This window comes from Octopus bimaculoides, chromosome 3, assembly GCF_046866305.1.
Source record: "Octopus bimaculoides isolate indiv1 chromosome 3, ASM4686630v1, whole genome shotgun sequence".
Taxonomy (NCBI): Eukaryota; Metazoa; Mollusca; class Cephalopoda; order Octopoda; family Octopodidae; genus Octopus; species Octopus bimaculoides.
In genome coordinates, this window is record NC_142930.1 from 79,100,762 (window position 1) to 79,114,652 (window position 13,891).

Genomic DNA, 13,891 nt, shown 5'->3' on the forward strand with positions numbered 1-13,891 from the left:
TCCAAACCTTCAGTTGAAACATAAATAAAATTATGTAAGCTTGTCTTGTATATGTCTGAATTTTATTTTATGATTAAAGTTTTTCTTTATCCCTTCCAACCTTAAAAAATCAGGTATCGATTACAAATTACTATTGAAAAAAGTATTTTATTCTAGTTATATTAAGTTCTTGCTTAGTGACAAGGTAAATTTAAGTGAAATATTTTTAAGACATATTCTAAACCCCATTTTACTATTGGAAAAGTTGGTTATTTTATTTAATTGTTCTGAATTCTAAGTTATTTTCTAAATTAATTGAAACGTGGGGAATATATTTTATTACAGATTTGGTCATAATAGGGTTTAAAACTGATAAAAACAAAATTTATTTTATTATGCCAGTTTCCATCTTCACACGAGGTAATTTAGAATGTAAAAGATTGAGAAAATGGAAACTCTAAAACTGACTGAGGCTTTCAAAAAAGACTTCTAATTTTTAAATGTCCCTTGGAAAGAAAACATGATGCAGCATGGTTATTGCTGCTAGCTACTACTAATAAGAGACAGTGTGTTTGACCTGGTTTCAATATTTCTGCTAAAATTGTTTAAATTACACTGCTAATGCTTTCGGGGGAAAATTTATAAATCCTACATTTTTTGTCTTGCTGTTGATGATGCCTAACTTAGATCCCCGGCTAAAAACTTAGAAACAGGGGTAGTTATAAGCATTTTAAGTGAAATGAATTGGGTGCACCTAGGAATCAAAACCAGTTTACAAGTTTTTGTAAGGCATTCTTACTATAGTAATAGTAGTAATAATGATGATGATGATATTAATAATGATAACTGGATTCTCCCAAGATATCAAAAGCATGAATGGGAGAACCAGAAAAACTCTCTGCATTACACAATATGCTCCATCCTCAAGCTGACATCCATATGAATGAAAGTGGCACAGGTTTCATTTCACATGAAATGACCTTTAAAACAACTACCCTAATGCAACAAAGTGGTTGGCATTAGGAAGTGCATCCAGCTGTAGAAACCATGCTGAAACAGACAATAGAGTCTGTTGCAGCCCCTGGCCTAACTAACACATGCCAAACCATCCAACCCATGCCAGCATGGAAAATGGACGTTAAATGATGATAAGACAAGAGAGACTTCACCAACCCAAGCTGCAAAAATAATCGATAGAAAAGAAAATGATTGGAAGAAGCAAAGCAACACTAATAAGCCCTTATATAACTAAAACTTAGCATTCACCAACAAAACTGATGACAAATTCCTCGCTCATCAGTGGTTTTGGGAAGTATTAGGTTAAAGTGTTTATCATTACAGTTCAGTTTCCGTCTACCAAGTTCACACGCAAGGCATTGGTCAGCCTGAAACTCTAGTAGAAGACACTTGCCCAAGGTGCTATGCAGTGGGACTGAACTCAGAACCATGTTGTTAGGAAAGCAAGCTTCTTACTACACAGCCACGCCTGTTATTATTATTATTATTATTATTATTCAGTAGTCTTATTTTTATCATGTGCTTTCACTGCACTAACTGGTGTAGCTCTGTGTGCCTTGAGTGTGCTGTGGTTTGTTGTGATGCTCTTATTTTTACTGTATTGAAAGTATTTTACAAAGGATGTGTGCAGTGTCTAGTAGTGCTATTTTCTGTATGTATATATATATTTGTTAGTCCTGGTGTTTTTGTTATTTATCTGAATATTTTTTTATCATACCTAATGTGCCTACTATAATAGGAATTGTTTCTGCTTTTAGACTCCACATTCGAGTTACCTCTATTTCCAGATCGTTATTATTATTATAAGCCAACAGAATTGTTAGCATACCAACCAAGACACTTCAAGGTTGGCATTGCATTTCATCTTTTTGGGTCGATGAAATAAGTTCCAGTTAAGCCATGGTCGATGTAATCAACTATACCCCTCCCCACCGAATCTCAGGTTTTGTGCCTATAGTAGGAAGAATTATTATTATTATGGCACTGAGTTGGCAGAATTAGTAGCAGTTGAGCACTGGGGTCAATGTAATCAACTTAACTCTTCCCTTGAAATTGCTGGCCTTGTGCCAAAATTTGAAACTAATATTATTATTAAGATAATGAGTTGGCAGAATCATGAGCACACCGACAAAATGCTTAGTGGCATTTTGTCTGTCCTTACATTCAAATTCTGCCTAGGTCAACTTAGCCATTCATCCTTTTGTGATGAAATAAATACCAGTTTCAGTCTGGGGTTGATGTAATCGACTTGTCCCTGCTCCCAAATTTCAAGCCTTGTGCTTATATTTTGTGTGGTTATTTTTGTTACACTGTTGTTTAAGTGTGTTATTTCTGTATTTACTTGTTGTGAGCATATTGAAAGATTTGTTGTTTTTTTTGGGCCATTTGAGTTACAGGTCTTCTCGGCCCTGGTCCCAATGTTTCCTTCAATCCACTGATGAACTCAAACATGCAGCTTGGATTGATCATTCTGCTTGCTCTCCAGATGCAAGGACAAAGACAACAATTAGTAAGTGAAGAACTTTTTTAATTTTTATAAACATTGCATGTTTATTTTTAATTTTGTGGTGAAGTTGAAGATGAATGATTTGATAATATTATCAGATTTCGAGCCAACTGGTTTGTCGTATCTCATCAGTGGTGTTGTGTTTTATGGTTGCTAAATATTCTTTTTGATTCAGTATTATTTTACTTCAAATAGATGAGTTGGCTTATTTCAGCACAAAGAGCAGCATACACTCTATAACAAGTATTTTGCAAGAATTTCTAAATCCAGTTGCTTGTGAGCTTGGACTTTGATTAAAGTGCTTGGCTGTGTTGTCCAATTCTATATCACTATATCAGATTTGTTATTGACTTTTAGAGGTAGTTTTGTGTGTAGGCTACACTAACTCTAGTGTGCATCCTCTACATACTCACAAATTAGTGACTTTTCAGCTGAGAGATGTTTCTTATTTAGCTATTGTTACCTAGAACCATTGTATTGTTATAGAATGCCAACCTGAGTATATGACAGTGTATGAATGTTGGTTTTGGTGAAAAGAAAATGCTTATCAATATTGTAAATGACAGTGATTATATCAAAATGTTAATGTTACAGGAATTATAAAATTCTGTAATAGCTTGATTGTTTTATGAATGTCACAACATTTCCATATATATGAAGCATTCTTCTTTTGGGCTACTTAGTATCTCCATTTTACAAGTCAGAAATGAATTAATCGAACACAAAAGAATATGCTTTATTAATTTCATGTATGCACACCCATACATACACAGATCATGTGTTTGTGTGTGCACATACCATACAAATTGCAGGGGATTATTTAAGTTACAAAGGAGAGGTTTTTTGCTTCTGGGTAGTATCCTATCCAGAGATTCACAAAACATTGACAGTAACTCTTAAAACGTGAGCAGATGGTCCTGTACCCTATCCATATGCTAATTTCACTTTGACAGGCTATAAATTAGCTAATGTATTTTGTCTAGAAATCCATAAGTTTTATTGTGAAATAAGTTTAGAATATTTCTGTTATTATTCAATATATTTTGCAATAATTAAATTGGAAAATTTTTCTTACTCTGTGAAGCTCCTAATGAGTGTATTGATTTTTCTTTATCAATCTCAAGAAAATTTAGTTTTGGCTTCATATTTGTAAGGTTCATTCATTCACCTTAATAACAGTTGACTATCTTATCTCTGCTTCTAATAATATCAGCCACAACATTAGGGCTTGGAGCATTTTTTATTTTTAACAATGAACATATGAAGGGTTTGTTTGAAATAAGAATTTAGCTGTTGTATTATCAAAACAAACTACTTTATATTCAGTCTGCTTGATTAGTTCATAAAGCTGACAGTTTAGTTGATAGGATTCTTGTTAACTGTAAAGTGATACGGCGTGATGAAGAAGAAGCTTATACATTTTATTGGATGTTTGAGAGTATATTGATATGCTTAAGTTTAAAATGTTAATTATTATGTGGTGTTCCCTTACCCAGCTCAAATCTTTTGTTTATAGGATTTTCAATTTTTTAGCTCTGTGATGTGCTCCAGAATAATTGATATTGCTGTACATTATTTTGAACTTTTGTAGAAATTTCCTTTCCATTTCTGAAATAATGTTTTTATTGATTGTCATCTGGGGCCCTATATCTTTGTATGAAATATTCAAGCATAGGGACATTGTATATTTACTTTGTTTTCTCTTCCTCTCTGAATTTGGTTGCCTTCATTGATTTACAACATAGCTTCTGACTGTTTAGACAGTATCTTGGGGAGTTCTTAATAGTTTACATAGCTCTTTTTTTTAACCAGGTAAATATTTTGTGAATTAGCAGAATTGTTAGTCCTGGGGGAAATGTCTTGCAGTATTTTTTCCACCTCTTTACATTCAGACTTTAGATCCCAGCAAGGTCAACTTTGTTTTGCATTCTCCAGTCAGTAATGTACCAGTCAAGTACTGGGGTCAGTATACTCAACTATTTCCATCCTCCAAATTTCCTGTTTTGTGCTCTCTTAGAAATAATAATTGTTGTTGTTGTTGTTTCTACTGCTGCAGTGGATTGGCAACATCATTAGAGTGTTGGAAAATTGCTTTGCAGTATTTGTTCTGGCACTTTACATTCTGGGTTCACATCTTGCTGAGGTCAGCTTTGCTTTTCATTCATTCGGGATCAATTGGTATCGGCTTACTCTGGGAGGAAGGGGTAGTCAATTACATTTATGATCTGCACTAGCAGACTCAGCATGTCTCACAACACTTTGTAATCCAGTTCTTTTCTGGAATCTCATAAAGCAACCCTTTGAAACAAGAAAATCCAGCACTGTAGTATCACTTCCATTGGGAAAATTTGTTCTAAATTCATCAAACAACTATTTGCCTTGAACTTGGTTATTCCTTTAGTTATCTGATCACTTTTTAATTTATACTTGTTCTTCAGATTGTTGATTTTTGCCATTTTATACTCGAAATTAAAATCTTTCAACAACAGATTCTGATAGAAATAGAATCTATACCATCTGAAGTGTATTTGTAAAAAATTTCATTAAAAAAAATATCTGTTTTTCTGAAAGTTATGAGATAAGAAAGTCGTTGGGGCATACTTGTGTAGATATGCTGCAGGTAGTGCCTCCAGCCAGTTACTATACAACATGGTGCATGCATTACTGGAAGTCCATGATAAACAGGTATTTTTAAAAATTATAATTGTAGATATATAAATATTAGTGGATCAGTAGTAAATCACAGATAAAGTGGCAGGCCATGATGAGAAAATAATAATAATACTAACAACACCAACAATAGCAATAATAATAATGATTTCAAATTTTGGCATAATGCCATGAATTTCAGAGAGTGGATATAAGTCAATTACATTGACCCCAGCATTCAAATCTTACTTATTTTATCGACCCCGAAAGGATGAAAGACAAAGTAGACCCTGATGGAATTTGAACTTGGAACGTAAAGATGAATGAAATGCAGCTTAGCATTTTGCCTAGTGTGCTAATTACACTATACCTACTACAATTACAAATAAGGATAATAATCAAATATAAATGAAAACTGAAACCAAATGAAGAATGAAATAGTGATAATGATAGTAGTAGCAGTAATATGCTTTATTATTATTACTTTTGTTGATTTTCTTGGTTGTGTTAATATTATTAACATTTTATTATCATCGCCAGTCACTAATATGTGATTTACTACTGATCTATCGACATATATATATATATATATATATATACAAACATACATACACCACTACTACCCCTGAGATCACTTTTTTCGTGATAATATTTGATGGTATTATTATAAAATGTCATTATTCTCCCTCTTCCTATTTTTCTTTCTCTTAGTCTTAGTATTATTGTCTTGGTTTTATCCATTTTATTTAACCTTTTTTCCTCTTTCATTATACTTATTATTTCCTCTCTATATAAGCCACATAAAATGCATATCCATCGCACAATATAAGAACACACTTGATGCCAACCTGATACAGTCGACTGCATTTATTGAGTAACTTTTCACATGAATCATTTCTGTGCAGTGGTGTTAGCATGGTATTGAAACGATTATAACTAATAATAAAGTGGTGCTATATTCGTTCTTAGCCTTCTTAAATGTGTGACCTGTTACTTTTTGCAAGACTCACACATTGTTTTTACAAGTAATACACCTGGAGTTTCTGCACCAGTGAACTTTCAATTTCACTGAAGGTTCCACTTCAAGAATGTAGTCAGAAATTTAGGTTGGTGCTACATTGGAAATGCAGTGATTTTCTGCCTTATCAAGGCCCATAAATACTATTGAATGGCTTAAGAGTAGATCTTGGATTTACGTGTGCAGCATTCATGAAAATAACAATTTAATCTGTTTCAAGCTTTGGCAATTTTATTGGCTTCCTGCAAGTTACAGGAATACACCTGACTCACTGACCCAGTATTCAACCCCAAATTAAGGAAAACAGCACTCTATTTTATTACCAGTACATTCTTGAGTGCAACCTTAAACACTTATTCTTTCCTCTATTCCTCTAATATTTATGGGACTTACAAGGTTTGCAGTTTATGAAAATAATCTGTTTGAGTCCAAACAGCTTCTGCAGCATACTACTCACAGATATTTAGACACATTAACACACCAGAACACTCTCAACATCTAAGATCACTATCTTTCCATTCTGATCCAGACAAATGTAAATAAAATAAAATAGCCACAATACTTGAGCTTTCTTTGGGAGTTGATGTTTCTATATAATACTCCTAAATTGAAAATTACAATGCATCAAATTTTGTTGCAGCCATTTCAAAGTTGGTAACAATAATGGAATAGCTTATCTGATTGTTGACCTCATTTTTCTTTGTTTTGTAAATACTCTATAATATGAATAAAGATGAAACTGAAAACAGTATTTTACAAAACAAGTAAGTTAGCTATCAGTTGGTCTATTATTATAGTTTATTTATCTTACAAAGATACATTTGTAATGTGTCTAATTGACTAAGGTGTGAATGTGATTATATTTAAAGTACCAGTTTGAGATGGAGAATAGAAACATGCCAATTAATGGAACTGTAACTATCTTTACAAGAATTTCCCTGGCTTCACAGATAATTAATCAATCACTTGTGCCAGCAGACTAGCTTATTCCGCTAATGTCTCATACAGTGAGGTATCCTAGTTTAGTTTGGTGTTATTATATGGTATAGAGTAATTAGTAATATTTATCTGGCATTTTTTGAATGTCGCCAGTGGGCCTCTTGTTCTATTTCTGTCTAATAGACATTTAAGAGTTTTATTATTTACAGATTGTTTTTAATTGTATGTAATTAAGCTGATGCCAACAACGGAAAAAATGTATTATTTTGAAACATTTAGGAACAATAAATAAATATATTAAGGGATCAGTTTTGTGAATATAAATTTATTTAAGGAATTATGATAGTGGCTGCATGTTCTCATTAAGACATTTTGAGTACTGCCTATCAAACTCTAATGTTCTATTAACATTGTCTGGTATAAGTTATTTCGATCAAAAATTAGAAATTTCCTTCTGATTTAAATAAGAGCTGTAGGTTGATAACAAGCTTTATTTAGCAAACCAAGTCTAAGATCCATTTCAGTTCTCAGTGAATTTCACTTTTTATCTTATAATGGCAAATCCAGCTGCAGTAAATAACTTGGATGATCTACAGCAAACACATCTTTTTCATACTAGATGAAGAGAAAATCTTTAGTGGGAACCTAACAATGTAATTATGTATGGGCCATTTTTATCTAATTGTGATATAAAGTCAGTGGTTCATAATAGAAGCGGTATGTATACACTTGTGTCTATTTGCACATGCTAGCATGGAAAATGGACATTAAATGATGATAATGTTGTCATCATAAACATTTGTCACAGTGCAGTGGAATACAATCATAAACAAGAGACAAATTGCTCTCACTGATACAGATGTCATTTTTTCAAAATTTATTCCTGCTTGTTTACATGACTTCATTTCACATGTACAAAAGGCTAGCTCACTAATCTATGATGGATTCTGATCAGTTGGTATGAGATGGAATACCATTTTCTCCAATCATATCCCAAGATTTCTTTATTAGATATTTAATGTTGAAAATATTTAACATATTTCTTTGGAGCATTTACAAACTAAAAATAACTGTAGAGAAGAAAAAGCAATATTAGTCAAAGACAAATATTATCTTCTTGGATATAGGCGTAGGAGTGGCTGTGTGGTAAGTAGCTTGCTTACCAACCACATGGTTCTGGGTTCAGTCCCACTGCGTGGCATCTTGGGCAAGTGTCTTCTACTATAGCCTCGGGCCGACCAAAGCCTTGTGAGTGGATTTGGTAGGCGGAAACTGAAAGAAGCCCGTCGTATATATGTATATATATATGTGTATATGTGTCTGTGTTTGTGTGTCTGTGTTTGTTCCCCCAACATCACTTGACAACCGATATTTATGTCCCCGTAACTTAGCGGTTCGGCAAAAGAGACCGATAGAATAAGTACTAGACTTCCAAAGAATAAGTCCTGGGGTCGATTTACTCGACTAAAGGCGGTGCTCCAGCATGGCCACAGTCAAAAGACTGAAACAAGTAAAAGAGTAAAAGAGTATAGGATGTTTTATTTTTCCAAGACATTGGAAATATCTCTGGATATCTTTCAGTATTCTAACTTCATCAGCTTGACGTAGACTTCCCCATACTTGCCAAAGTAGTGATAAATTAATGACAGCATAAATGTACAAAATGATACATTTATTGTCATATGAAAAAAGAATATTTAGAGTACAAAACTGAAACAAGTTTAGATTTACTGAAGAAAATGAAAAATTTTAGTCATATTGCTTTTTCCTCACCATGTTATTTCTAGCTTTTTACTGTAACCTGCATTAAATATGTTATATGTTATCTGGCTTATCTGTTTTACACACTAGTGCCTCTGAATTATTTATTCTCTAAATATTTCTTTATTTTAGTTTGGTCTATTCTATTTCTATATGTAGAGGTACTAACAATTTTTTTTTAAATACTGGATGAAAGAAAGTAACCATTTGAAATTAGTAATTTGGAGCTAGTGGGCATGTCATGTGTGTGGCTTCCTATTTCTTTCAAGATATTTATTTGCCATTTGTTTTATGTTAATACACAAAACAACACCCCAAAACATGAAACTGAGTGAATAATGTCAGCTCCAGTTAATATGGTTACAAAGAAAGGTATATGGATATTGTTTGTTTTTCTCTTCTTAAACTAGCTCTATCTTTCTGTCTTTCTCTTAGTTCACTGGACCCCTGGCCAACCAACTCAATATGCTCACTTCAGTTGGAGAACAGGTAAATGCTAATTGTCGCAGTCCTAAATGGACAATATACTGATTAAGTCATTGGTCAAATACCTCAGTCATAACTTTTTTTCCTTTCCTTTATCTTCTTTGCTCAGACTAGAAATATTGCTTCTGTTTATTATAACTTTACCATTTTTTACTTCTTTCTCCTCAAACTCTTCTTTTCTCGTCACTTTCCATGAAGTTACCTTTTTAATACATGTAAGTTAAGTACTTGATGGAAGTAGTAATTGTGTGAAAATGGAGTTGATAGTTTGATTTATGACAATGATGTGAGCTAAATGGTTAAAGTTAATGCTTCTAGATTAAAGATTTTGAATCCTGTCCCTGTTATTTTGCTGTCTTGTACAAACAAGATATAGAAGAGAACAAAAGTGTTAACTCATTGGTAGAGTGCCAATTATAGGAAATTGACAGATTGGTTGTCTGTGATACCAATTCACAACAATGGGTATTTATTGTTTAGAGAAAGAAAACCATAAAAGATGTGTGAAGGGAGGCAATAAAGAAATGTAAGGTTCAGATTTCAAAAGGCAAGCATACGAAGAACATGATAAATGGCTTCGTGTCACAGATGAGCAATTATGTCAACATGAAAAAAGGATGTTACACTGATGATGGTGATACATAACAGACATGTAAATTAATACTTTCATGCATGTGTGCTCAGAGTACATACTCATATCAGAATAAAGGCCTAAAAAGCTTAATTAATTTAATCTATTTTCAAATTTATTCATTGGCATGATTTCTATTGCACGCACTCTATATGTATACATCTTACTTTGTAAATTTTGTCTTTCTTCCCTTTTAGTACAGATGTATTCATTGTTTTGAACTGTAATGTCTCTTGAACTTAGAGCATTGGAATAAATCTTATAATAGTTCTGTAATTTATTCCACTGCTTTTGACTGGAAATTTGACTCATATTTTTCATCCTCCTAGCATCAATAAAATAGGTATTTGTTGTGTACTGTAGTTGATTGGATCAACAGTTCTTCTCTCTTGCAAATATATGCCTTTGTGCCAATGTAAGAAATTCTTATAATAATTATTATTATTATTATGTACAGGAATTAGCCATCATAAGTATTCATCTGTTTCAATTGAAAAGTTGATTTTAACTGGAGCACAAAGCTTTGCAATTCCTTGTATTCGTCATAGATATAGCAGCCAAATGTGATTCCAAAGAAAGCCAATGACTCAAAAGTTTGCTGTTCTGTCCAAAATGGTATCAATAGCATTTCAGTAACATCCATCGTAGGGAGGGGCTTAAATACTCTCACTTTCTCACAATAGGAAAGCACAATCTGGTATTCTAAAAGGATATTAATGATTTCTAACATTGACACAAAGTGTGTGTGTGTGTGTGTGTCTCTCACTCTCTCTCTCTCTCTCTTTCTCTCTCTCTCTCTTTCTCTCTCTCTCTCTTTCTCTCTCTCTCTCTCTCTCTTCTCTCTCTCTCTCTCTCTCTCTCTCTCTCTCTCTCTCTCTCTCTCTCTCTCTCAGTTAGAAAGGCTAAGCTGACCTGCACAGTTTATTTCAAGATCATATGGGAATGTAGCCAAATATTGCAAGACATTTTGTGCTAGAAGGTGCTATACTATTTTTGATATTTATTGAACCACATTACCATATTTCTGTCAGCATGCACTGCCTTTGTTTCAATTAATTTTGAAAGTAATGAAGAATTTAGTATAAAATAACTGTCATTATTAAGCTATGTTTAAGAACATTAGCATGGAATTTTGATAGAAAGTTTTAATTTACATCACTTTCAAATTGGAGAACAAGAGCAGTTTTATGTGGGTTTATATCAAAAGGGTTAATGTTATTTGGTGTTTATTCATCCACTTGTGTGTGTGCACGCGCATGCATGCACACGCACACACACACACACACACAGAATTTCCTAGCATACCTGTCTGTCAGAGGAAAAAATACTTTCTGTGGAGTTTTTTGTTACCTGTAACATGTTTACTCAGATCCTGGCTCAATTCATCTTAATTTTTCAGAAGATGGAATAGAAACTGCCTTCTGATCTTCAGATTTAATTCTATTTTTAATGAAATACAATAACTGTTTTTTTGCTTGTTTTTTTTTTTAAGCAGTGTTTGATATAGTGAATTTTCCATTACTATTCTGGTACTTGAATCAATGAAAATACATCTTGCATAAAATCATGATGCAAGGTTTAAATTAAAATAACTTAAACTTGTGTACCCTAGACTGAGAGCCAGCCTCGGGCAGATTTGTATAAAACAAGTTAAACTATCTATTCACAAAATTTGTTGTGCTCCAGAAGACTTCATTCTCAGCTTCACTAACCCTTTCCCAATTTAAAATCTTTTCCTCCATTTATTGAGGTCTCACAAAGTTTTATTTACCTATTTAATTTTCCTCCCTTCTAAATCTTTTCTTAACTCCATTGTCTTTTGTTCTGTCTGTTTCTTTTTTTCCCATCTGACTGCTCCCCTCTCCTTTAGTACATTTTTTAACTGTTTTTTTCCTTTCTCAACTCTATTTTTCTGTTTAAAGCTTTAGCATAATTGTCTTTAAAAAATTCATTTTAGTATTTGAGTAACCAGTGAATTAGCATAACCTTTGGAGCATCAAAGTGTCATGTGATAGTTATGGCTCTTGATAGATAAAATGTGTTGGATTATTTAGTTACATCTGTTTACATTTTATCATCATATCCCATTGAGACTGATTTTGCATTTTAGACTTTCAAGATCAGTAAAACAGCAGTCAAATACAAGGGTAATTTAACTTATTGCCTTTTCTAAAAGTTCTAGACATGCTAACTTTAGAAATTATTAGTACATGTTCACTATAACATATTAATGAAATTACCACATCTTTTACTATAACATGAAGTACACATTAAATTTGTTGTACTAATGAAGAATGTTGTGTAAAAAGATGACATATTGACAATTGTTAGAATATTGAGTAGAATGCCTTTTGAATCTCTGTGCTCTAAGTCTAAATCCTGTCATGCTGAACTTCGCCTTGCAGTCCTTTGGGGTCAATAAAGTACCACTCCAGAACAGTGGATTGGCAGAATTGCAAGAATGACAGATCAGATGTCTTGCAGTATTTGTTCCTGCTGTGCATTCTGAGTTCAAATCTACCATGGCTTATTTTGATGCCATTAGGATAGGCCACGCTGTTGCAAATATTTGGGCCAGGTCTCCAATTTGAGGATACCTTCTTCCCTCCCATCACTCTTGGAGGCCTTATAAAGGGTTGTGGCACTATCTTCCCTCCTGACTCAATATTTGTGTTGTTCTCATGCCTTCTGATATAGAAATTGAGTTGAAATATTTGATTTCTCTCTTGACTTTACCCATTCTTCCTTGTTTTTAATGACTAGGCACCAGGTTTGTAGCTGTAATGAAGTAACCTATGTGACTATCAAGTTGTGTACACACGTGCACACAATTTTTGAGTAAAAGATATGACACAAAGATGCAAAGGTTTCAGTCTAATATTTTGAGGCACTCAGATATACCATGCTAACCCTCTTTGTTTTAGCCAAGAAAGAACAGCATTGATTTCTCTTTTGATTCAGTAAACCTAGTCATATTGCATGTAACAAACAGTGAAAACTATGCACATGTTCTGGTTTTTATAAGCATAAATGTTCTCTCTCTCTCTCTCTCTCTCTCTCTCTCTCTCTCTCTCTCTCCCTCTCCCTCTCTCTCTGGCACAGACAGTATTTGTACCATTACAAAGTTTGCTTTGAAACCAGAGTTTCAGCTTCCACCATATTGTGTGGCACCTGGAATGCCTTTATATTATTTCCTTGGGTTTATCAATAACTTGTGAAGGAAATTTTGTCACTAGTGGCCTAAAATTGTGTGGGAACCATTTGATTTCATGTGTCTTTCACAGTAGTACTATTTGAGCAACAGCAATGTTTCTGTAAATGATACATCCATCTATTTGGTGGTTTTACATGTGTGAAGAGCAATGAAATAAAGATATCTTTGAAAAGCAAATGAGGGTTGGTGACAGGAAGGGCATCCAGCCATGGAATATTGTCTCAGTAAATCTCATTCAATTTATTTCAGTATGGAGTAAAAAAGCAGCATAAAAATCATGTGCATGTGTGTGTTTTTTTCATTCATCTATGTGTATATACACACACCACTTACTTTTATGCATGTGTTTCTTGAAATGTACTGAAGCTTTTAGACTGTCCCCACAGACTTGTTACCTAACAAAACATGTCTTTAACAATAAAAACATATGTCCTTTTTAGCTTTTTTGTGGTGAGAGAGAAAATGGCTTTGGTGGACTTGTTTACTTGCAATGTAATAAAGAAAATGTGGGTATATGTGTATGTGGAAGAGAGAGAGATAGCTGTGCACTACAGTAATCCATTCTCTATGTACAGAAATTGTAGTTATATTTATAATAAAAGGAATATATACTTCTTTGGGTTCAATCTTTCACTAATTTACTTCGTGCATAAATGGTTAGTTTAAAATTGCAAATATAGCAATAAAACA

At 33.3% G+C, this 13,891-nt stretch overlaps 1 protein-coding gene across 8 annotated transcripts in view; it reads left to right on the plus strand.

Annotated features, from left to right (window-relative positions):
- The window catches only part of LOC106880075 (uncharacterized), a 144,849-nt gene that overhangs the window by 100,454 nt on the left and 30,504 nt on the right, over positions 1-13,891 (plus strand). For 2 of the 8 annotated variants that reach the window (XM_052966297.2, XM_052966301.2), the window contains exons 8-9: positions 2,388-2,506; positions 9,306-9,359. In XM_052966297.2, the coding sequence (XP_052822257.1) occupies positions 2,388-2,506; positions 9,306-9,359 (173 nt within the window). The remainder of the gene's footprint in view (positions 1-2,387; positions 2,507-9,305; positions 9,360-13,891) is intronic. The other 6 variants (XM_052966298.2, XM_089349299.1, XM_089349300.1 and 3 more) reach the window with 3 other exon arrangements.